Source organism: Bidens hawaiensis, unplaced genomic scaffold (genome assembly GCF_021521415.1).
Source record: "Bidens hawaiensis isolate Kalapana, Puna unplaced genomic scaffold, B.hawaiensis_p1.1 tig00033472_1, whole genome shotgun sequence".
NCBI classification, from domain to species: Eukaryota; Viridiplantae; Streptophyta; class Magnoliopsida; order Asterales; family Asteraceae; genus Bidens; species Bidens hawaiensis.
The window spans coordinates 5,381-28,672 of record NW_027495726.1 but is presented as its reverse complement, the minus strand read 5'-3'; the positions used below and the strand labels follow the sequence as shown (position 1 = coordinate 28,672).

At 34.7% G+C, this 23,292-nt stretch overlaps 3 protein-coding genes across 4 annotated transcripts; 1 reads left to right on the top strand and 2 right to left on the bottom strand.

Moving 5' to 3' along the window:
* Positions 1 to 5,873: 5,873 nt before the first annotated feature.
* LOC143584827 (uncharacterized) lies at positions 5,874 to 7,897 on the bottom strand. The gene is made up of 6 exons (XM_077066779.1): positions 7,869 to 7,897; positions 7,744 to 7,793; positions 7,455 to 7,592; positions 6,905 to 7,073; positions 6,733 to 6,814; positions 5,874 to 6,068 (listed from the first exon to the last, which is right to left on the bottom strand). The coding sequence occupies exons 1-6, from the start codon at positions 7,895 to 7,897 to the stop codon at positions 5,874 to 5,876; spliced, it is 663 nt and encodes a 220-aa protein (XP_076922894.1).
* Positions 7,898 to 10,610: 2,713 nt separating this feature from the next.
* Positions 10,611 to 13,396, top strand: LOC143584832 (heparanase-like protein 1). The gene is made up of 9 exons (XM_077066783.1): positions 10,611 to 11,059; positions 11,227 to 11,263; positions 11,342 to 11,525; positions 11,611 to 11,759; positions 11,833 to 12,066; positions 12,299 to 12,488; positions 12,581 to 12,706; positions 12,790 to 12,892; positions 12,966 to 13,396. Exons 1-9 carry the CDS (start codon positions 10,850 to 10,852, stop codon positions 13,353 to 13,355), a joined length of 1,623 nt encoding a protein of 540 aa, XP_076922898.1. The 5' UTR covers positions 10,611 to 10,849; the 3' UTR covers positions 13,356 to 13,396.
* A 152-nt stretch (positions 13,397 to 13,548) lies between these two features.
* Positions 13,549 to 17,280, bottom strand: LOC143584830 (uncharacterized). Of its 2 annotated transcripts, none has more exons than XM_077066782.1 (6): positions 17,165 to 17,280; positions 16,585 to 16,660; positions 16,249 to 16,491; positions 14,401 to 14,562; positions 14,188 to 14,277; positions 13,549 to 13,847 (listed from the first exon to the last, which is right to left on the bottom strand). In XM_077066782.1, exons 2-6 carry the CDS (start codon positions 16,649 to 16,651, stop codon positions 13,657 to 13,659), a joined length of 753 nt encoding a protein of 250 aa, XP_076922897.1. In that variant the 5' UTR covers positions 16,652 to 16,660; positions 17,165 to 17,280; the 3' UTR covers positions 13,549 to 13,656. The 2 variants fall into 2 exon arrangements, with proteins under 2 accessions (XP_076922897.1, XP_076922896.1); XM_077066781.1 differs by having other exon boundaries at positions 17,161 to 17,278.
* Positions 17,281 to 23,292: the final 6,012 nt, after the last annotated feature.

The window sequence follows — 23,292 nt, the reverse complement described above, 5'->3', positions numbered from 1 at the left end:
TTTCTTTCTTTTTGTCAAGTCCTAGTCTTGGTTCGTTACGAATTTTCTAACTAATGCAGCGAATATAATTCATTCGTGCGAAGACCATAAGTTGTTTCGCAGTCAAGCAAACGAGCATTATTGATGGCTTTACATGTTTTAAACATGTATATTATACGAATTATATACATTTATATGTTTAGTATTAAGATTTAACAAAATAGGTGTATTTGAGTGTATAAAAAATACAAAATTTTATGTATAAACCATAAAGAAGAAACATGTGGTTTAAAATAGTTTTTGAAAGAGGTTTAATTGAGTCAATGGATGATAGTAGTTAACTCTGGACCATTCACACTCAGGGCTGCATCCACATCTTTAAGAGCTTAGATAGGTTACCTTGTATCCAAGGCAAACTTGGTGGCTTAGGTTCCTTATGAGTTATGACATGCATTTACAAATTTTGTTTTCATTGTTTACTTTTTCTCACAAAATAATGTGACCATTCAAAAACTATTAAAATGTTTGCTACATTGTTGCTTCTACATAAAGCATTTTTACTATGCAAACTATTCATAAATATGTTCCCTACACTTTGTGTTTCTCTTCATCATTTTTGTAATTTACATATGTTTATAATGTTCACTACAACTAAAATTTATCTTATCAAATACTTTTAAGTTTGAGTCGTATGTGGCATGGACACAATCGGAGTTCAGTTGGGTATCGATTCGGTTTGGTTCATTAGGGTAACAATAGTACTCTAGCACTAAAATTACCATAAAAACGAATGTCGGTATTCGTTCGGTTTGTCATAAAAATTTATACTAGAACGCCGCGAAAAAAAATAGTTTGTCCTTTTTTTTTCATCTTCCATGTTTAGTGATATTTTCATAATAGTTGCGTCATTGTTTGATATGGATCGGTAACAGATGGATTATAGCGGAACGAACCAAATATAGTACATGTAGACTTGTTAAAAGCTCGTACTTGTATAGAGCTTGCCGGATCCATATAAAGAGGTTGTCTGATATGCATTGACAGAAGTTGCAAATTAAGGAGATAGCATTGAGTTCTTGATTTCCATGAGGGGCCAGGTTATTCTAAAAGAGGGGCAAAGATGAGAATGATTTGTAGAAAAAAAAACACCTTGAAAAAATTTAATAAAAAGAATCATAACTCAAAATATAATAAAAAACCGAAAAAGTAAACACACAATGTTGAGGAAAAAATACCGCGTGAGGAAAAAGATTATTGTGTCTTTTTTATTTATTATTGTGTTTTTTGTTTATTTTTGTAATTGATTGTGTCTTTTTCCTTGACACAAGTCTTTTTTTCTTGATTTTGTGTTATATTTTGTTCGACATTGTGTTATATTTTGCGCTCTATTGTATTTTTTTATGTATAATTGTGTTTTTCGTTTATTTTCGTCATTGTGTCTTTTTTCTTCGGCAATGTGTCTTTTCGTCGTTTTTTTTCCTTTTTTTTTGAACCTGAATGACGGAGGAAACATTTTGGTTTTTTGTTTAAATTTTTTCACTTTTTATTTATATTTTGAGTTATGATTTTTTTTTATTTTTTTGAATTTTTTAGAGTTTTTTTTACCACAAATCATTCTTACACTTCTCATTTTAATCTCTCTTTGCATTTTAACTTTTCCCTTATATGAGAAGGGTATAAGTTCATATATACGGAAGATTTGAAAAGTGGGTTTTAGCCTTTAGGTTATAGTTGGAAACCAATGTACATAAATTATAATTTTTAACCGATAAATCATATTGGTAAATGAGCCAGCTCGATGAAAGAATGGTTTTAAAACGCTGGTATATATGCAAAACCAATAAAGAATTAAAGACGCTAAATATATAATTGGTTTTTACATCGAAATAGAAGGCAAACAGACAACATACTTACCTATACGTATACAATATTATTTTATTTTATGTGCTATATTTAGTTTGGATACGATGGTCCAAAACCTACCACTATGTACCCCCTTGAAGAAACAATAAATGGTCCAAATAGGGTATTATTTACTTCCACTAGTCTTCCTCCCATTTTTTCCAACTCATCTTATCTAGGGTTGAAAATATGTATATTTATTAATTAATTTGTTTAAATCTATAAACTATTTCTATATGTATCCTTATTTATATCATTTTCATTGATCAATTTGTTGTTTATATGTTTTTATCATGTATTACGTCATTATTAGAAGAGACAGGTTAAATCATACATGTATAGGCCGGTTTGTCGATATGGTTTGGACTTCTGTTAATAAAAAGCCCCATAAATAAAGTAGCTAAATGGTTTTCTATGAAATTTGCTTTTCTAAAAAAAAAGCTAAATGGTATTCTCATTTTCTATGTAATTTAAACTATTTTATAGATAAGTATATGCTTTTTTTTAATTTTAATGGTAAAATATATATAATGTTACAGTTATACAAGAATATTTAAATTAGGGTTAAGTAGTGTTTTAGTCACCGTAGTTTGCTCAAAATCTCATTCTCAGTCCAATATATATATTTTTAAATCTTTTTTAGTCATTTAGTTTTATTTTTGTTACATTTTAATCTAGTAACTTAACACGGTTAGTTTTGATAACCTTATTCCACGTGCAAGTCACATGATTTGAGGGTATTTTTATAAACCTTTATTTTTTCCTCATATAATACTAACATTATTTTTTTTCTTATTTAATTAATCCCAACATTATTTTTTCTTCTTTAAAATTCCTTGTTTCAGTTTAGAATTTGGTTTACAAACACTCATTTAAGATAATACGAATCGAAGATAGCTATTGATTGAGCATTACACGCGTGTGTTGTGTCGGCTAAATAACACGTACATATACTCAAAGAAAGCATTGAATGAGATATGAACGGGAAGAATGAATGCAAAGGTCCAGGGTGACACCAAAGTCATGAACAAGATTTTTGAACAGTGGACAAGATGTGACACCAATGAAGGTCATTGGTTGGCAATGTTTCAATAAACTACAATTATGTTAACAAATTGTAGGGCTATATGGACCGGCCTAAGCTCATTGTGTTTGCTTCAATAGTTACGTGCAATATTGCTTTCTTCAAAATCATACACGCGACAACGCGACAATGCTATTCATCCTAAGGCAAAAAGAATAAACAAGAAAAAATCTTTTTTGTTTATAAACTTTCATACTATTTTAATGATTAAATTTCATATTTTCTAACGATTAATAGTAGTAACGAATCAATTATATTACATCATAACTTATTGGCATCAGACGTTGCACCAATTCCTTAACCTCATGCACCACATCGTCACACCACCATTGTCGAACCTTTTTCATCATCTTATCCACGTAGTTCTAGAGTAAGGAGTTGGGCGATTTGGTCTTGGTAGAAGTAGATAAACGGAAAATCTCATAACATGCATTAGCCAATTTCTTGATCATCAATCAATGAATTACATAAGTTGATGAAGGGTTAGATAATGATAAGTGAAGGCCATGTTGAGGTAGCTTGGGTTTTTAACCATTGATAATTCATGTTTAGCGTAGTCGTAGCTCTTTTATCTTTTATCTTTTATTTTTTATTTTAATTTTTTAACTATTCATCACAATCAAATAAATCAATTATATAAAATAAATTTATAAACGATCCTAGATTTACAAAAATGCATATAGATTATTATATATGTGGCTGAAGATTATGCTATAATAACATTATGACTCAAGTGCAATTATAATACTTTAAATTATTAAATGACCCTATAAGTATTTAATAAATATTTAATTTGTTTTGTAAATAAAATAAATACAAAACTTAAATTATACCCCTAAAATAAGTATTTAATATGTTTTAAATATACAATATTTACAAAACGTAAATAACTAAAATAAGCAAACCAAAACAAATATAATGTAAAAATTTTATAATTATATCTTTTAAAAAGTAATTTGATTAACTAATTAATTGGTTTCAATAATCTATAAACTAAAAGAAAAAAAAACAGAGAAAGAAAAACAATTATGTAAATTAAAGATTTGGTTTTTTAGGTGTACGTAAGGGTAAAGAATGTTTTTTTTTGAAAGACCAACAAATTCATTACAAAACTCTAGCAAGAAGCTAGAAAAGTTTACAAACATACAACATGCTAGAAACAATCCAACACCCACACCAACTATGAAATACCAAACGACACCGCTAAAAACTAAAACAATGCCATTTATCCCACGTAAGATTATTTCGCCTCCCTTTATTCTTCACCCACAAGAAACACATTATTTTTATTTCTTCCACAATTCCGGCTATGTCGATCCGACCCCCATCATGAACCAATAAATTTCTCCTTTTCCACAAGCACCAAGTTGCAACTAAGCACACCGCATAGACGGCCTTCGTTTTCTCCGAGGACATGGGTGCAGATTTGTATAGATCCAAAACATCCCGAAAGGAAAACAAAAGTGGATGAGGAACCTTACACCATTGAGCAACCTCACTCCACATCGCTTGAGCCATACTACACGTAAAGAATGTTTTTAATGGTAGTTAATGTAGAGGACTTAAATCTTTTATTAAAAGTAAACAATAAAAGATGTTAAGCATGATTTGTAAAGATAGAGGCTAGAGCATGCAGTTTTATGTAAACGTAAATAATAATGTTTTCTTTAATTTTGTCTAAAACATATATTATTTATTATTAATATGTTAATTTTTAAAACCATAACTAACTATTGTTTTAAATAAAAGTATTCCTATTCATAGTATTACTAATATCAATTATAATCATTATCCTCGTAAATACAAATCATCATCATAATCATTATCATCATCGTTTTCAAATTCATCATCATGGCCCCTCATGATTATACATGTCGTGTCCTGCTATGCGGTCGTATTCATCATATGAACACGCCAGTAAGCCCTAAATCACGTTATTCTTAACAAATGTGTAACATATCTTAAAAGCAATATTAATCACATATAATATAGAGTGATTGTCCCTTGAGTTGTTTTTATGAAATCATAAATATTTATAAATGTTAATTACTTCAAAATAAACGTTATCATTAAAAGCTTTTACAAAATCGAAGTTACAGTTTACAAATATGCATCGAAGCCTCCAACCGAGACATGGATGCGTTCTCTGTCCCAAAACTGTTAAGATAGAACAAGCTAGAAATCTCGTAGACATAACGAATGCTCTAACGCTAAATTCTACGAGCTTGAGCTATCAAGTTATTCATGTTTTGACTTAACCTTTGTGACAAATAATACATAATACCTTGCCAACTTTTTATTAGTATATAAAGTATCTAGGTGATGAAAATCAGAATAGTTTTGAATATTGTGTTCTCCACGCCTTACAACTTTTGTGAATGTTTAGTTGGATTCTTCTTTGGTTATAATTAGCTCGCCAAAATGGTTTAAGACTGATTTGACTTTTACCACCCCATATTGTCAGTGAAGAACTTATGAAATGGCATGATAGGTTATGCAAACTTTACAGCGTTACAAAGAACTTCGAAGATATTAAAGGGTCGAAGGGTTTACAATCCTTGTTAGTTGTAGCTTATGATATCAAATACTATATATATATAGTACAAACACAAGCAAGTTTTTGTAGAGTATGTTCCTTGAAAAGGTTCTTTTATTGAACTTTATAGTTTACGTACCTAAAAGTTCCTAGCAATTTTATTGTTGCAAAACGTAATATAACTTTAATATGTTTGTAACATTATTTGCAATCAACAACCAATTATAATAACTTAGAAACTAAGATTTCTTGGCTTTCAAACTTTTCAACTTTCAATAATATTATAAAGTTGTCAAATATAATTCTTGGATGCTAACACCATGCACATAATTCTTAGAAGCCAAGTTAACACATGTAGATTCAAAGTTTAAATTAGCATAAGAAGCAATATTTTGGAGATGAAACTTCAAGTGATCTCATCTCCTTTGCTCGCTCTTTTATCTTTTGTTCTTCTTTCCTTTTATTCTTTTCAGCCTGTGACCTTGCTCCTCCTGCTACATGTTCGATTCTCGCTAGCTTGTTCTGGTAATGTTGCCAACTGACCAATCTTCTTTGATCCAATTCTTTCTGTTACAAATCACCAAAAGATATATACTCCAAATCGTCGATTTTTACAGTGTATAAAATGGGAAAACGACCAAAAAGTCCATTTTAGTATGTTACCAGTTAAATTTAACAAAATATTCATTTGACAAACTTTTCTCAAAATGTCCACCCGGAATCCAGTCAACCTATCTACTTAATATTCATCGCTCGACGAGATTTTTAAACCAACAAGATTCTGTCGCACGTTAAAAATGTCTTCACGGATGCCAACAAAAAAATCTTGGCAGAAGTAAAAAGAATCATGATGAAAGCAAAAAAAATCTCGTTAGAAGATGAGTTAAATCCCATCGGAAGACAAGAAAATTCTTGTCGGAAGACAAAGAGAATCTCATCATAACACCTAAAAAATCCTAGTGGGACGCAAAAAGGACTCCCATTGGTTCTAGTGTTCTACAGTTTTATTTAAGAAATCGGGGCATCTCAATGGGATATTAACTTGTGGCGTGACCGTAGGATAATGATTTTCAAGTAGATTTAGATGGATTCATCATATTTGTGGTAGACATTTGGGTAAGCCCCGTTCATATGAACAAAATGTTCACTTTGATCAGTAAGATGACATTCTCGTCATTTCTCATAAAGTAAAAGAAAGTAAAAAGAGGTAAGAACTGATACACGGTCAAACCTTTTTTTGTTCCACTCCTCGTTTAGCCCTTATTTTCTTCTCATTCTCCCATTCAAGAATTGTTAGGTTACTCTTATCGTATCTGGGAATTAATTATGTCATTTTAGCAACATTGATGAAAGATAAATATTCATGTAACAATTGTTCAAAATAATGTAACTTTTTTAATTACCGTCTTTGAATCTTTAGCAACTCAGCTTTCTCCCAAGCATCAAGTTTGGGATTTCCACTTCCATGTATGCTTAAGTTTCTATTAGCATATGGTTGATCTCTAGGCTTACTCGGTCTTGCGAACGATGGAGCTTTATCGCCCTGACTCATTCTGGTCCTCATGGAAGCAACTAATATAACAAAAGAGGTTATTGGAATGAATTACATTTTTCTGTTCTTAGGTAATTTGCCAATTTACATGTGTTTATATCTGGAGTCTTGAGAAAATGTAGATTATATTTTTGTATAAATAATAATATTCATGATTTACCGTTAACGTTATGCAATTAACATCATTTACTTTTAACATGAAATGAGATAAATCAGACCTTAAATGTAAATTAGAAATAGACATTAAAAACACTTGAAAAAAAATGCTTCATTTTAATTTTTTTTATATTTTTTTCATATAGATTAAGAATATATTTATTCATGCAAATATAAACTAAAAGAAGCAAGAAACCAAATGCATATATACTCTCTAATCTATGAATTATGATAACTATCATTACCTTCTTCCCTAGATTTTTCCTTTTTATGATGCTGAGCGTTCATTTTTTCCTCGAATGAATGAACAGCAAATGCGGCTGCAGCTATGGCAGTAACATGTTCGCTGTTGATGAAATCATTATCGTGTGATTTCGTATAATCTGCATGCAAACAAATAAAAATCAACTTCATGTTCAGTTGCACTTAATTTAATTTCAACCTCAAATTCTAGTCTTCTTGCTAATTTAATCGCGATACAAATCAAGAAATCCTTATATTTAGATCTAAAATCATAAAAAAAATTAAACCTACCTCTTGAGGACTCCTTGTTGCCCCATGTTCCAGACTCCGCGAATGAACCCCTAAATGAAGAAATTAGAACTTATTTTTATTTTTATTAACTATAAAAAAGTTACAAAATGAAGATCATGCATTACCTTCTTTGTTTGATCACATGACTCTCCATTCTTATGATCCGTAGAAAAAGATCTTAATATTGGGCACGAAAACGAACAATTATGAACTAAGACACGACAATATTATTATGGAGGAAGAGGGGGTTTTGTATGATGAAGAAACCCTAAAATGGAAGTCATTGTAGGTGTGTTTTGAGTTAGAATGTTAAGAACGTGTCACGTGCATGGATATATAGCAAATTAAGCAAATCAAGTTTTTGTTTGATAAGATTAATATTGAGATCATGAATGGTGTATGTAATGTAGGGAGGCAAAGTATCTTATCTTACATTATAATATAATATAATGTCTTGCAGGAGTACAAAGCCATCGATCTAACCTTTTTCAAAAGTTTTCCTAGCTTTTACACAATGCTACTTGATTTTCATTTAAATCTTAAAAAAGTTTTTTATTTTCTTTTATTTCAAGGAAATTGGTAATAGGAAATTATTTTTTTTAACAACCAACAAAAATTAAATTATCAATACGGGCGTCCTTCGCATGGACAGATCTCCTATATCGTTGCATTTGTCACCACCTAAGCACCACGAAGGCAACATACACTCGTTGAAGATGTTCTAATGGAGACTTGAATAGAAAGTAAATATAGACCGTTCAACAAGTTATTTTTTTAATTTTATTACTCCGTATTTTTTACAGCAAATATTACATCTATCTCTATTTCCTGCTCCTTCCTAAATTACAACAAATTTCCACTTTGCTTGGGATTGAACCCAAGACTTCCCATCAAAGAGGTTTCCACCTCTACCGACTACCGTTCAACAAGTTATTAATGAACTATGTTCAGTTTTTGCCTTTTTAAACCCAGTATTTGAGTTAGACATCAAAAACTATTATTTAACAAACATTTTTAAAAGTTCATTTATTTTTTGAATTTGTCTCCAAAATATACACTAATCATGTATGAGTAAAGTCCGCATTATGTCAAAAGCCCAAGCTTATAGCATTCCGTAAATTTAATTAGGGGGGTGTTTTAATGTATGTTTAAATTAGTGGCTGCAACTTAATTAGGTGTACGAAATAGTCTAGTGTGTTTAGGTTAATTTGATTCGTAACTTCTTAACTACTCCCTCCGTCCCATTATAAGTGTCTTAGTTTGATTTTTCAAGTCTTTCTTGTTTAACTTTGACCGACAATATTTTTGTTTGTGTTATATAATACTTGATGTAAAATATATGAATGGATTGGGTTTTAAATGTATTTTACATTGAATGACACAAACAAAAATATTTATGGTCAAGATTGCAAAAGAAAGACTTGAAAAGTCAAACTATGACACTTATAATGGGACGGAGTGAGTATTTATGATGTAATATCCTCACAAACAAATCATAACCAGGCCAGAGCCCAATAAGTTAGGCCTACACATGTAGGCATATTATTTCTAAGCCCAAGTCAAGGTTGACATAGGGTTAGGACTTAGGACTTAAAAGACTTCTATAAATAGGAGGTTTATTTAGAGGTGGGCCCACTCTTGGTTTTTTCTCTGCTAAATATTTCTACACTATGGGGTAGGGCTGTTTAAAAGCTCGAGGCTCGAAGCTTGAGCCCGTGACTCGCTTGATAAAAGTTCGAATAAAACTAGCTAAAAAACTTAATTTGAAATATCCTGAGCTAAGTTGGCTCATTTTTGTAACCGAGCCAAAAGCGACCTAGGCTCGGCTCGTTGGCTCAATCTTAATCTCGTTTAACTTCAAAATCAAGCTAGAGCCTTAGCTGAGCTGTCTCGTTTAAATACGAGCCCGAGCTCGAAATTACCCTGGCTCGAATCAGTCTTGACTCGTGAACAACCCTACTATGGAGGACCCTTAACCTCTTATTACACACCCTAACCACCTTATTACCTCACCAAAGTAGAAATGACAAAGGGGTTTGCCCTTCTTAATTTTTTTCATTTAATATTATTATCTTAATTGCATAATTTTATGTTTGCCCTCCACAAACTTTTGAAACCAACTCTAACTAAATTTATAAAAAACACGAATTAGGCCCATTAGCCCGATATTTTTATGTGTTATATCTTTTAAACCCATGTTTTAGTAATCCGAGCCAATTTTCTTTTATCTATCGGTTCGTTTAAACCCAATGCTAATTTTAAACTGTAATAAAAAAGTAAATAAATAAACAAGTGACACATCCCTGAATTGCAATCGACAATTCGACGAGTCAATAGCGTTAACATGTTGGAACCGATTTACATATTATAATCAAGTTGTACACGTGTCACACTTATCGTATACCGGTTGATAAGTTGTAATAAATGAGTTTGACAATATAGGTATGTATGTAAAATATATAACACAATAAAAGATTGAAAATCTTAATTCCATTTTAGTAAACATAAAGTATAATATATTATATGGTAAGGCATATCACATAATAATACCTGCCTTCAATCTTTACCAAATAAAAATATTCCCTCATGAACACGCCCAGTGTGAAGCGGTGAAGGTTTATTATGACATGAAAACATGTGGTGTCATGTCATGCATATGTAAACACAGCTCATCCGACACATAAAACTGAAACTTAGTACTATGAAACAACATAGAAGTAACATCCATCCTTTTAACTACTTCAATCACTTTCTCAGGTTACTTTATGTCTCTATGTTTCTTAATTTGTTTTATTTTTTAGGATTTATTTTTTAAGTAGTATGTTTCGTTTAAGTCAAGTATATACCTTTGCTTCTACTTTTAGGGTTTATACAATAACAAAAAAAAACATTATAAACAAGAAACACCTGAATTTTCATTATTATTATTAATATTATCATTATTATTTATTATTGCTAATATTCAGTTGGGTTGGTTGATACAAAAGTTTGTTTAGGAACACCTAATATTTTCACCTAACCAACTTCTTTTTTTTTTAATTTGAATTTTGATTATAAGCTAATCATTTTTCACAGGTAGAAGAAGGTTTTAGTTGATCTATTATTAATGGAGTTTTGCACTTCCTTAATTATTATCCTAGCATCAGTTTCTATGGTATTGGCACAAAATGTTGAAGAGTCGTATGTTGTGATTAATGCGAGTATACCGATAGCTCACACGGATGCGAATTACATTTGCGCCACTATCGACTGGTGGCCGAATAATAAGTGTGATTACCACCGGTGTCCATGGGGATCTTCTTCTGCTTTGAATCTTGTAATCATTTTTGTGTTTATGTTTATGTCACAAAAATATTATAATTTTCTTAACATAAGTTTTTTTTGCATGACATTAGTGTTTATTGCATGATATAACTGCCCATTTAAAACATGTATAGTAAGTGTTAACAATAGTTTTACAATTTTACAATTTAATATTTTCAGGATTTATCGCACCCGTTCCTAGCCAAAGCGGTTCAAGGTTTGTTGTTGTTTCGAGTTAAAATTTCAAGTAACTCAAGTTTACTAAAAATAAAATGTTTTAAATGGTTTTCAACAGCTTTTAAACGTTTGAGAATACGAGTTGGTGGTTCGTTACAAGACCAAGTATTGTATAAGGTTGGTAGTTATTCGGGACCTTGCCGCCCGTTTACAAAAATGAAAGGGGGGTTGTTCGGCTTTTCTAAAGGGTGTCTTCGTATGAGTCGATGGGATGAATTAAATCAGTTCTTTAACAAAACAAGGTAAAATTTAAATCGTCATGATTCTGTTCATAAATTAATTCAAGTTGACACTATAGTGTTAAAAAATAAAATGTTACATTTGTAGAGCACTTGTGACATTTGGTCTTAACGCACTCAACGGGCGACATCAAATTAAGAAGGGTGTTTGGGGTGGAGATTGGAATTCAAGTAATGCTGATGATTTTATAAAATATACGGTTTCGAAAGGGTATCGGATCGATTCATGGGAGTTCGGTATGTTTTGTTGATGCTTATTAGTTATTAATCAACTTAACTTTTATGAACGTTAACGAGTTAACGGTTGCAGGTAATGAGTTAAGTGGTAAGGGGATTGGTGCAATGGTAGATGCTGATCAGTATGGGAGTGATTTGATTGAACTCAGGGGTATAATCGACAATTCATACAGGCGATTAAAGCCAAAACCATTACTCGTGGCACCGGGAGGGTTTTTTGATAAACAGTGGTTTGCTACGCTTCTTCAAATTTCGGGGTCGGAAATTGTCAATGTAATGACACACCATATGTATAATCTTGGCCCAGGTTTGTTCTGTTTTGGTCAAAGTCAAACTACTGATGTTGGTTTTTTATCTTTGACCTTTGAGTGTCAAACGAGTTCATTTTCAACTTCAAGATTAACAAAAATCATTACTTTTTGAAGGAATATAGATAATAAGTTAATAACGTTTCGATAGACTATATGCTAGCTTTGAATCAGAAAAGTACTAGGTTTGACTCTTAAAAGTCAACTGCACATTTTTTTTTGTTTCGACAGGTGTTGATAAAAATTTGGTAAAAAAGATTTTGGATCCTCATTTTTTGAGTCGAGCATCGGTGACGTTTACTGGTCTTCAACAAACGATTAACACGGATGGTCCGTGGGCATCTGCTTGGATCGGGGAGTCTGGTGGGGCCTACAACAGTGGCGGTCTTCATGTTTCAGACACTTTTGTAGATAGCTTCTGGTAATCATCTCTTTATAAACTTTCATGGTCTGGTTTGACTTTCATGGTTGACCTCTAAGTCAAACAGTTCAGAATATTTTAAATAATCGTAGGTACTTAGATCAGCTTGGAATGGCAGCCAAGTATCACACAAAAGTATATTGCCGACAAACGTTAATAGGCGGGAATTATGGTCTCCTAAACAAAACGACATTAATGCCTAACCCTGATTATTACAGGCAATGATCTTTATACGCCGACTATTTTTTGTTTATTTTAAAATACTTGGTTAAAATATGATCGTCTTGTTTCACTCAAGCAGTGCACTTCTGTGGGACCGGCTTATGGGAACCGGAGTTCTTGCAGTTGATAGAGTAAACATTGCGCCACATTTGCGCACGTATGCTCATTGTTCAAAAGGGAAAGTAAGTTTATTTTGGCTCTAAATAATCATAAGTTCATAATAAGTGTTCTTTATATGTTGTATAATTGTTGCAGCCAGGTATAACTTTGCTTTTGATCAATCTAAGCAACCGAACTCATTTCACACTCGATGTTCACAACATCCTGAACATTAATCTACGTACAACTCAACACTTAAAAAGTAAGACAGCATTTGTTCATGGTCTCAAGACAGCGGTTTCGTGGGTTGGAACAAAATCAACAGATGAAAATTTGTCGCTTGAGGAATACCACTTAACACCTCGACATGGAAATATTCAAAGCAAAACAATGGTTTTAAATGGAGTTCCATTAGAGGTAGCCAAAAATGGTGATCTCCCAAGCTTCAAACCAACAATGGTGAAAGTGGAGTCTCCGGTTACCATCGCTCCTTTATCTATCAAGTTTGTGCAGTTTCCAAACTTTGATGCGCCTGGTTGTAAATGAAATCACGAGTCCCAAGTGTAAAAAAACTGAATGTAACCGGGCAGCTAATGGTTTTACTGTTAACGTTCTACATTATTAAACAAATATGGTTTTATTATACATAGATGCAATTTGGCAAGCCTGAATAATACTAATTCGTCATTGGGCCGCGAGGCAATATGTTATTGGTACATTTCCACATCAAGTAAAACAATGAAAATCAAAACCAAACACACAAATAGATCAAGAGAAGCCTTTTTTGAAAAATTTAAACGACTATTGTTGATCGTTCATAAATGGTCAAAACAGTTATATGTTGTGTTTAGTCTTCTCCCCACGCATCGTGTTTAAGATTCTGCCTGGAAATGATGCGCTGCCTACGCGCCTCTTCTTGTTCCTTGAGTTCTTTCTGCCCAAAACTTGTGGAAGGCAACTTCATTCCCATCCCATGAGCAATTAGCCTTTGCGCAGTTCTTGCTGATGTTTTGGGCCTTTGTCGTGGTGGTTCCAAATCTGTATGCCAACAAACGTTCCATTTCGGTTTAGAAAAATGGTTATTCACACTCACTAGATTCACAATCACCAAACCAAAATAAAAACTGAGTATGGTGGTTGCCAACCTCCAATAACCACAAAGTTACAAAAAAACCGAGAAAACTACTACCAACCAATCAATTTTTTTTTCATAGTATTGTAAGCAACTATATATATATATATAATATGTAGTTTACGCAGTTACACCTCCCCTTCCTCCTTCGCTGCATCTCTCTCTCTCTCTATATATATATGTACACACACAGTCACACACACACAGACAAATTTTTAAATCAAATATATTTACTTGGCATGTTACCTTTTTCTGGAATGGAGTTTAGGAGTAGATCACTCTCACCAAGCACACGAACTGTAAACGGACACTTGATCGAGTTACATGCCTCAAGAGCTGCAGTATACCACATACCAATCATTTTATTTAGAGTTTAAACATAATAATAATAATAATAATAATAATAATAATAATAATAATAATAATAATAATAATAATGTGTGTTGGATATGAAGTTACCAATTGCTGGTGTTCTAAAGACAGCAAGTGCAGTGGTATCATTGATCCAGCGTATGACTACATCGCGATAGTTAAACTTCTCCAACATGTTCTCCAGCCCACTTGTAGTCATACTCGGTTGAAAATCTTCCAAAACAAGAGCATGGCGTGTGCCGTATTTCACTAACAAAAACCGAAAAAAATATATATATATCAGATTTTGCTACTTCATAGCAGAACTGACAGACAACACTTAGCTCCATTAGTCCATTACTGATTGCTATGTATCCATTTTTCGATAAAACGATCAAAAGTAAACACTTATCTAGTATTTAGTTGTTTAACATTTACAAACCCATCGAATCTAGTTTCCAAGATGTTTTAAACATGGAATTTGGCATGAAATTTATGCAGAAAAAACTTCACTATAGATACAAGAATCAAGATGCCATGACCAACGAGGATGAACCAGATCTTAAAGTCTACAAGCCTGTAGTTGATGAATTAACTGTTCATACTTCATAGGTCCAAATCCCATAAAAGCTTCACAGGAAACAGACCAATTGATGTAGGTAATTGAAAAGGAACTTGATTAAAGCTATAGACTCAAAAACTAATCAACAATGAACTCTCATATTTTCATTACTTTCATATAAAGCATACGAGTAAACAAGATCATGTAGTTCTACATGAACATACAGGATATATGACAGTTATGTCAATATAGTAAACCTCTGTCACAATGCCACATGTAACAATGTTGTGGTTGTGTGAAGCATGCTGATGAAAGAAAAAAGCTTATCGAGAACACATAGTAGGTACACATAAACACCATACATAGGGGTCTAAAGACTTATCATGCCACTAACTTAACTTTTGATAATCTGGACAAAATATTAAAAAATTGTTGATTTACCAATAATATCAAAACAGTCAAAAATTTACAATGCATTCATGTGACCTACACACATGTTCAAGATAATTGCTTTCAGTTTTATTGTATTCCCAATGTAAATAACATACTTTCTTTGATAAAGGTTTTATATAAATACATATTTTTTTTCATTGTCTATTAACATGGATCCAAAAGATCCCTTAAAATTGTCACTACTACAGAGCATTTAAGACAACTGGCTAATGACTAAGAGCATGTTTGGGATTGAGTTTGAAAAATGCTTATTGGCTTATTGGTGTTTTCAAAAAGCCAATAAATTAAAATGTGTTTGGCAATCATAAAAATATTTTTTTTATTTTAGCTTTTTGAGAGGGTTAAAAGCAGTTTTCCAAAAGCCCCAAATCCTGGCTTTTTAAAATGGCTTTTTGGAAAAGCCAATAAGCATTTTTCAAACTCAATCCCAAACATGACCTAAAACTAAGTGTCTGGCATAGTTGCCAATAGCAGTCAATAGCGACAGCCTACCTATACGCCATGTAGCGATGGCGATGAAATAGCGGGCGCTATTTGATGTTTAGTGATAAGATATTAGAATATTCTTTTAAATAAATAGGGGTTTCATTCACAAAATTGAGTTTTTACTTTTTACGGCGGAACTGGTTGAGTTTGGTGCTGTTTAATCGATTTTAATGACTAAAAATCAGGTTTTTGATATTTCAAAAAAGAAAAAAAGACAAAAACCCTAAGCATTGCTATATCACGCTATTAAGGTGCTAAACATCATATATTGGGAAAAGACCTGTACGCTATGAAGCGCGCTATGGCGAGCACTATTTTCGCTATTGACAACTACGGTGCCTGATTTAACATAATACAATAAAAGTAGAGCCTTAAGACGGAATTACTCCATTTAGCAGCTAATGAGTTAAGGTAGACAATAAGAAATCTAAATTTTAAAGATATCAAGAACCTACATTCTCTTGTTTGTTCATCATGTCCTTGAGAAGTAGGAGGCACTTGTTGATTTGTAGAATTAGCCTCGGCAGAGTGTCGATCACTATAGAGGGCGTGCTTTTGATACGTGAAGGTGCCCCTTCCACGCCGCCTTACAGGAGCTATAACATTGTTATCTTCTTCTTGTTGTTGTTGTTCAAGTGTGAGTGTGGATATATCGACTAGCAACTCATCAGGAGTGCGATCTGCAACAGCTTCCCAGTCTGCTCATATTCCCAAGACACCACTCAACAATAGTCATAGAAAACAAAGTGAATGTGAAATAAAGTTAAGTAAAAGTGCAGCAACACACATACCATCTTCAGAATTGTCATTACAAGAAGAAGCTTCATTATTCAAACGGGAATCTTCCTTTGCCTCCATATTAATTTGCTGAAAAAGAAAGAGCCAGCATCAGCATCAGTAGTAAGGAATTATTATTGGTTTTGGGTAATAATATGCAGAGATTTTCTTTCTATTAATCCCAAACCAAACCAAACGATTACAATATATAAAGTGGCAGGCAGGCAAGCCTATTTTCTTTGCATCAAAATATTCAGTTTTTCATATGTATATGCTACTAACTGCAATACAATCATTGAAGCAGACTTATAGTTATAATTAATATAAAAAGTGTCAAGTCTTAGTTAATATGATGATCAACAACCACAAATACATACGCACAGCAACATGTTCTATAAAATTATATAAAATTAAAGCATAGGAGTCGTGTGATTTTTGTATATGTTGAAATTTATCTAAGAATACTGTTTTATGATATATCTAAGAAGACCGACCGACTGACCGACCATTAACTACATAGAAATCGAATTATTAAAACCCATTTATTTAGCAATCTATCAAGGTGTGTGAGGAAGAAAATAACTACTTACCTACCTCTGCAATGGACTCCTCTTCTCTTCAATCCTTTTTGCTTTGTTTTCTTTTTGATCCAAATCTCTCTTTCTTCTTCGCGTCAATTCGTTTGAATTTTAATGAGTTTTAATATTGCGGCGATGTACGTAACACTAGAGTGAAGGCAAAATAAGAATAGAGGTAAGGATCTCAAAGACTACAAATCACTAAATAAGTCTAAGATAAATACTTCCATAAAAACTCGTAAAGCAAATTGATTCAAAATGATGTGGTCAACAGCAGTAAGTAAGTAAGTATAAGACATGAAATTGAAACCCTAAAAACATAACTTAATTAACCTTATGCAATATATTGAAGAATCATATAATAATAATAATAATAATTGTAACTAAATAAACATAGACCTGCAATCGTATGTATGTATGTTTCTGTTGAACAATAATAATAATAATAATAATAATAATAATTAGGATATGAGCAAATTAAAGAGAGAGAAGGAAGGAATCGTATACCATGAACAGTGGAGGAGACGTAGAATTAAAAGAAAGGAAAGTGGAGCAACACCCAGGGTTTGGGTTATTAAAAGGCAAACAAGTGAGTAAAAGTGGAGCAACACCCAGGGTTTGGGTTATTAAAAGGCAAACAAGTGAGTAAAATTGTTCTCGGTTGTGCCGACAATTTATGTTAAAATGAGGTTCCTTTGAACAGATTCTGGGTCATCTATGTGATCCCGGGTACAACTGAAGTCGTATATAATGCATGAATTATACTTGCACCCGAACCGTAGTTGAGACGTTAGCCGGGATCGAAAGAGTTGAAACTGAACTAAACCGAATCGAGTTCTGGTCTAGTGTGTGTGGCATTGTAGGAACCATCAGATGTGTGTGAGTGTGTCGTGACTGATTTGGTGGTTGTGTTTTTGTGTTGACAACCAAATTACTAAGGCGGCTCTCAGTGATGTCATGAGCCTGTGTCGGGTGTTTCTCACCCTTGCTAATGTCACTGATTGTGTATAGTATGAATATAATATTGTGAGTTCACTCACTTATAAGCAACTCAAAGTTTATCATTTTACTAATGTGGGACAAACAAATTTCTTATTTCACCGATGTGTAAGTTCTCAACTACACGCTTTATGGTATCGATATCGCATTCGTCTTTACTTTTTGGACACATTAGCAATTCATTTGTTAGTAACAAATGCTAATATATATTATTATTCGTCCAAAATTTCCAACATAATGTAGTTCATACATTTCAACTATAATTATTTTTGTTAAGCATACTTAATGTTGTTAAAAACGACGTCGTTCGCTAAACTTCTTCCTAATCAAGGAAAATCCAACCTTCTATAAATTCCATTCATTGTCCGAATAAGTAACGAAGCTTCACCGACCGTCTTCACTCTTACTTTGGCATTTTCTAAGTTGTTAATTCTGGTGAGTTTTTCTATACACTTTTTTTATTAAATTTTATAAAGCTCAAAACGGCACTCTTGACAACACAATACAACGGATTTTTTTATTGTATGTTTATCTACCATTTTTGCTTAGGAAATTTTACACATTCATAATTAATACTTTATGAAATTCATATCAACTAGGAATCCACAGTTTTGAATAGCGCAATCGATTATACATAGATTGAAATAACGTTTAATAAAACAATTGTTGGGTTAAGTATGATTTTTAGGACAACTAAGTTTCAAAATTAGAGATGTCACAATGCTAGGGTTTATAACAAAATCTAAATTGGGGATTATAGGACTAGTGTTTCAAATTCAGTCTAGTTGTCAGTTACAAATCATATATGCCGATACATGTTAACATTTTGGGGGTAAAAATTGGTATTAACTCTTTAAAACAAATTATTATAAAAAAATCCAATCATGATTATACTTTTAACAATGACACACATTTGTATTTTCTTATAGTTCTTATTGTTGATTTTATGGAGAAAAAAAAGTTATAGCACTAATTATGAATCAAAACTTTATAATTTGCTTTTTGTCTTCAAATATAAAAAATTAAGTTGTATAAATACTTTTTTTTTCAGAAAATAAACTTCCTTTTCTAATTACAACATTTTATTGCATTGCAAAAAAATAAAACTATTATTAACTTATGTATCTTATTTGATGTATATAATTTTAGGGTTTTATAATTAAAATATCTTTCTACATATTTTTAATGTAGTTGTATGACAGCTTTATATTATTTTTACTCCCAACAGAATTTGAGAGTAAGTACTGACGGATATGGTTAGTTGATTTTTTTTTTAACTGTCGATGATAGTTTGCTGATTTAGTTATCAATCAATCAATCAATTAATCATACCCAATTAAGTCCCACAAACAGCAAAGCTATAAGTAGGATCTGGGGAGGGTAGGATATAGGCACACCGTACCTTTATCCAACGGGAGTTTGCTAATTTAGTTATAAAAATATTAAATAAAATAATCTTAGCAAATAAATAATATTTTTTAAAAAGTAGAGATTAGCTTTTCAATAAAATATAAATATTTATCTTGATTATATTTATACCAAATTTCAAAAACATATAATAATGTTTATACCAAACTACTATGAAGCATTACATTCCATATGATCTATCATTTTACTTGTCCATACCATCGTGACATTATGATTTTTTCTATATGATAAAATGATCATTTTTATAGACAACAAAGATGGCACACATGTTGGACCTGCCTTCAGAAGTGTTAACAACCATCATAACCTTGATGGTGATGTCAAGTGGTGAAGAAACACTAAGTGACCCCGGGCAGATTATAGGTAATCTGGGGGCTAAGTAATGTTTCCCACGAAGGTTAGGTCCAGCAGAGTAAGTTGTACTTCAGGGAACCTGCAAAACAGACACCGTAAGCTCGTCACTGAGAAGGGGGGGTTCCTCCTTGTGACCACCCTCCGGCGTGAGAATCAGTCTATATTGCTCTTTGTATATAAAAGTATATGAATACTATTAGAGCAGTTATCAAGTAAGTTATACGAGATAGTAGATGATGAAATGATAATACCATTTGCTGTCTTTTATAGCCGAAGGTGGGTTTCCAAGGGGTTTAGCCGGCCCAACACGCTACCAACTGTAACCTATGCACGTGCCCTACCTGTGAGTGGTGGATAGGTAGCGGCTGACACAGAGCAGGCGTGCCGTGCACTCTTCGTCTTCTACCAACTGCAGGCTAGGCACGTGGTCTGGCAGGAGTTGGTGGGCAGGCGGCGGCTATTGGTCACAGTGCTGTGGCGTGCTGTCTGCCACGCTGCTGTCAGTGAGCTGTCGCATTCTTGGTCAGATCTTTTGTCTTTACCTCGTCAGGTATCACGCAAAAGATCCTCCATCATACGGACTGGCCCATTTTGGCGGGAGTTTTCCCCCTCCCGCCTTTGCTCATTCTTTCAGGTGACACTGAATATTTGTAAGTGTTAAGCCTTATGCGTGTAGCTATGCTGTGCGGGTAGCCTTCCCTGATGGCTTGTATCCGCAACTGCGGGAACAGGCGGGTTACTTTACCATTGGGAGGCTTTTCCCTGCGTATGCAGCTTGCATACTGCGCGTAGGCTTCTCCGAGCATGGTGGGTCCTGCGGGAGTAGATGGTCTTTGCGCAGACATCCCTGTTCAAGGTGAGTCATGCGGGACCAACTGAGCCCTGCTGGGACCTACCTCTTCAAGTCCCCCCAGTCCAATGTTCTTCTCACGAATGTCTAATAAAGTGAGGTGAATTTTTGGACTTAAGCAAAGGGTTTTGAAAAGGGGTTTTTGTAAGGTTTTCCATGGGGGTTCTTCCCACGGAAGTCCTTGTCACTTGCAGAAATTCCCGAGTTTCCTGCTTGGTCTTTGGGTATGATGCGGGTAGGTCTGTAACCTCCTCGCAAGTCAGGAGCATTGAGTCTTAGTTGTGCGGATTCTCCCTGTGGTTCTGGTAGTTTTTGAACATAGTGATCAATTATGTTTAAACCACCAATTCCATCTTGGAGCCTCAAACAACGTAGTACTCGATGTTCCCGCAATGCGGGGATATTATTTCCGTTTTCACAAGCATTGCCCAGAAGATCCTTCCTGGTTTCAATTCTCAGCGGGTGCTAGGTATGTGAAGGGTTTTGCCTTTACACTGTACCTGCGTCCGTCTTACGGTTACTTTACTTCCAAGGTATTCCTGGCGTCCATTCCCTGCGGGTGCTAGGTATGTGAAGGGTTTTGCCTTTACACTGTACCCGCACCCGTCTTATGGTTACTTGGTTGCCAAATATTTTGGCTTCAATTCCTTGCGGGTGTTAGGTATGTGAAGGGTTTTGCCTTTACACTGTACCAACACCCGGCTTATGGTTACTTGTTTGCCAAGGTAAGGGGTATTTTCCCGCTTACTTTTTTGAACCTTAGTCTTCAAATTTTTAAATTTTGAAATTTGAAGAGTTGGATGGGTAACAACCCAATGCCTCAAACGTCGTGTGACGGTTTCTTCTGACTGTGTCAGGACGTGCCAGAAGTTATGGCGACATGACATTATGTGGTCATTCCAGTTGCTTTTTCAGGCGCGTGGGCACGGGATTTCGGGCGCGTAGCCGCGAAATCTCTGGCACACGTCCTTTTTGACAGCTGTTGCCAGTTTGCTTTTGCCACGCGTCATAGTTTCATTGCACCTTTGATTTCTCTCTCTTCCGTATTAAATTCATCGCATTAATTGCGATTGCTATATAAAGGGGGAGAAGGTTATTTGCAATTCACACTTTCCACTTTCATCTCTTCTTCTCCAGTAATTTCCGGCGAATTTCTCTTTTTCAGTAAAGCATTGCTCTGAAATCTCTTCTTTCTTCCACCATGTCTTCTCACGATGCTGATGATCAGAAGACTGCTGGCGAATGCCAGTGTTATCTTCCTGTCGAGCTGTACCAGTATATCGTCAGGAAGTTCATGCTCGAGTCTCTCGAGCCTGAGTTTCCTGAGCCCCACCATACTGTGTACGATGCCCCTAGTGGCAAAATCGGGGTTTATGCTGCATTCTTTGTCTACGGGAACCTTAGGTTTCCGTTGACAAAGTTTGTGTACCGTGTCCTAGAGAGGCACGGTGTGCACCTGACAGAGGTGCACCCCATGGCCATTGCCAAGGTCCGGCACTTTGAGTGGGTGTGCCGGATACTGGGCCTTGAGCCCCTTGTTGACCGCCTGATGACCTTCTATACTTGGAGGTGCATCCAAGGGTGGTACACTCTTACAACCCGTATCAAGGGTTTAAAGATTTGTACCACCGAGCGGAGTCTCCGCTCATGGAGAAGAGAGTTCTTCTTTATATCCGCTCGAGCCATCCCCATTGCCATGAAGTTCAAGAATGGCCAGCCGCTTCCGAACCTTCCCGCCATCAACTACGAGGAGGCGGAATGGTTCGCGAAGATATCCCGGGTCCAGTCCCCGGTTTTCCGTTTTCCGGAGTCGGCGATGGTGATGCTGGGGATGAGCCGGGTGTGGAAGGCGGCGAATGCGGATAAGGTTCCGATCGTCCTTGAATATGGTTCGAACTCTACCCCTTATGGTATGTCTTGTTTCTTTTTTGCTGACTACGATTTTTTCTAACTTTCTTGTTGATTTCAGAGGGTAACGATCTTCAGTCGCTCCTGAATCCGCGGGAGGAAGATGGTCCTGCGCGGATGGGTACTCGTGCTCTGGACGAGAACGAGTTGCCCATCTTAGAGCAGACTGCGGGTCGGTTCGTGGAGGTTTACCCGCCAGGCCAAGAGATCCTGAGCCACCGACGGCCAGGTAAGCCTATCTTCTACCCTGAACCTCTCAATGCTGTGCCTGCTGCTGGAGTTCATGACATTTCTTCTTCTGAGGAATCCGCAGAAGGTCCTCCACTGGTGCGGAAGAAAAAGGCTGCCGTCGGGAGAGGCAAGGAGAAGGTGGCCTCTACGGCCGACCCGGTAGTCTTATCTGACTCGGAATCAGATAATGCAGAGGTGGCGGGGAAGCCCGGTGGTGAGGAGACCACCGCTCCGGAGGCTGCAGGTGTTACCTCCGGGGAGGCAGCGACGACGACGGTTACCGGTGTCAAGAGGCCGGCTCCATCGGGTTCGCCCCCGCTCGTCCGTGCGTTCAAGCTCAAGAAACCCCGTAAGTACCCCCATAATTCTTGTCT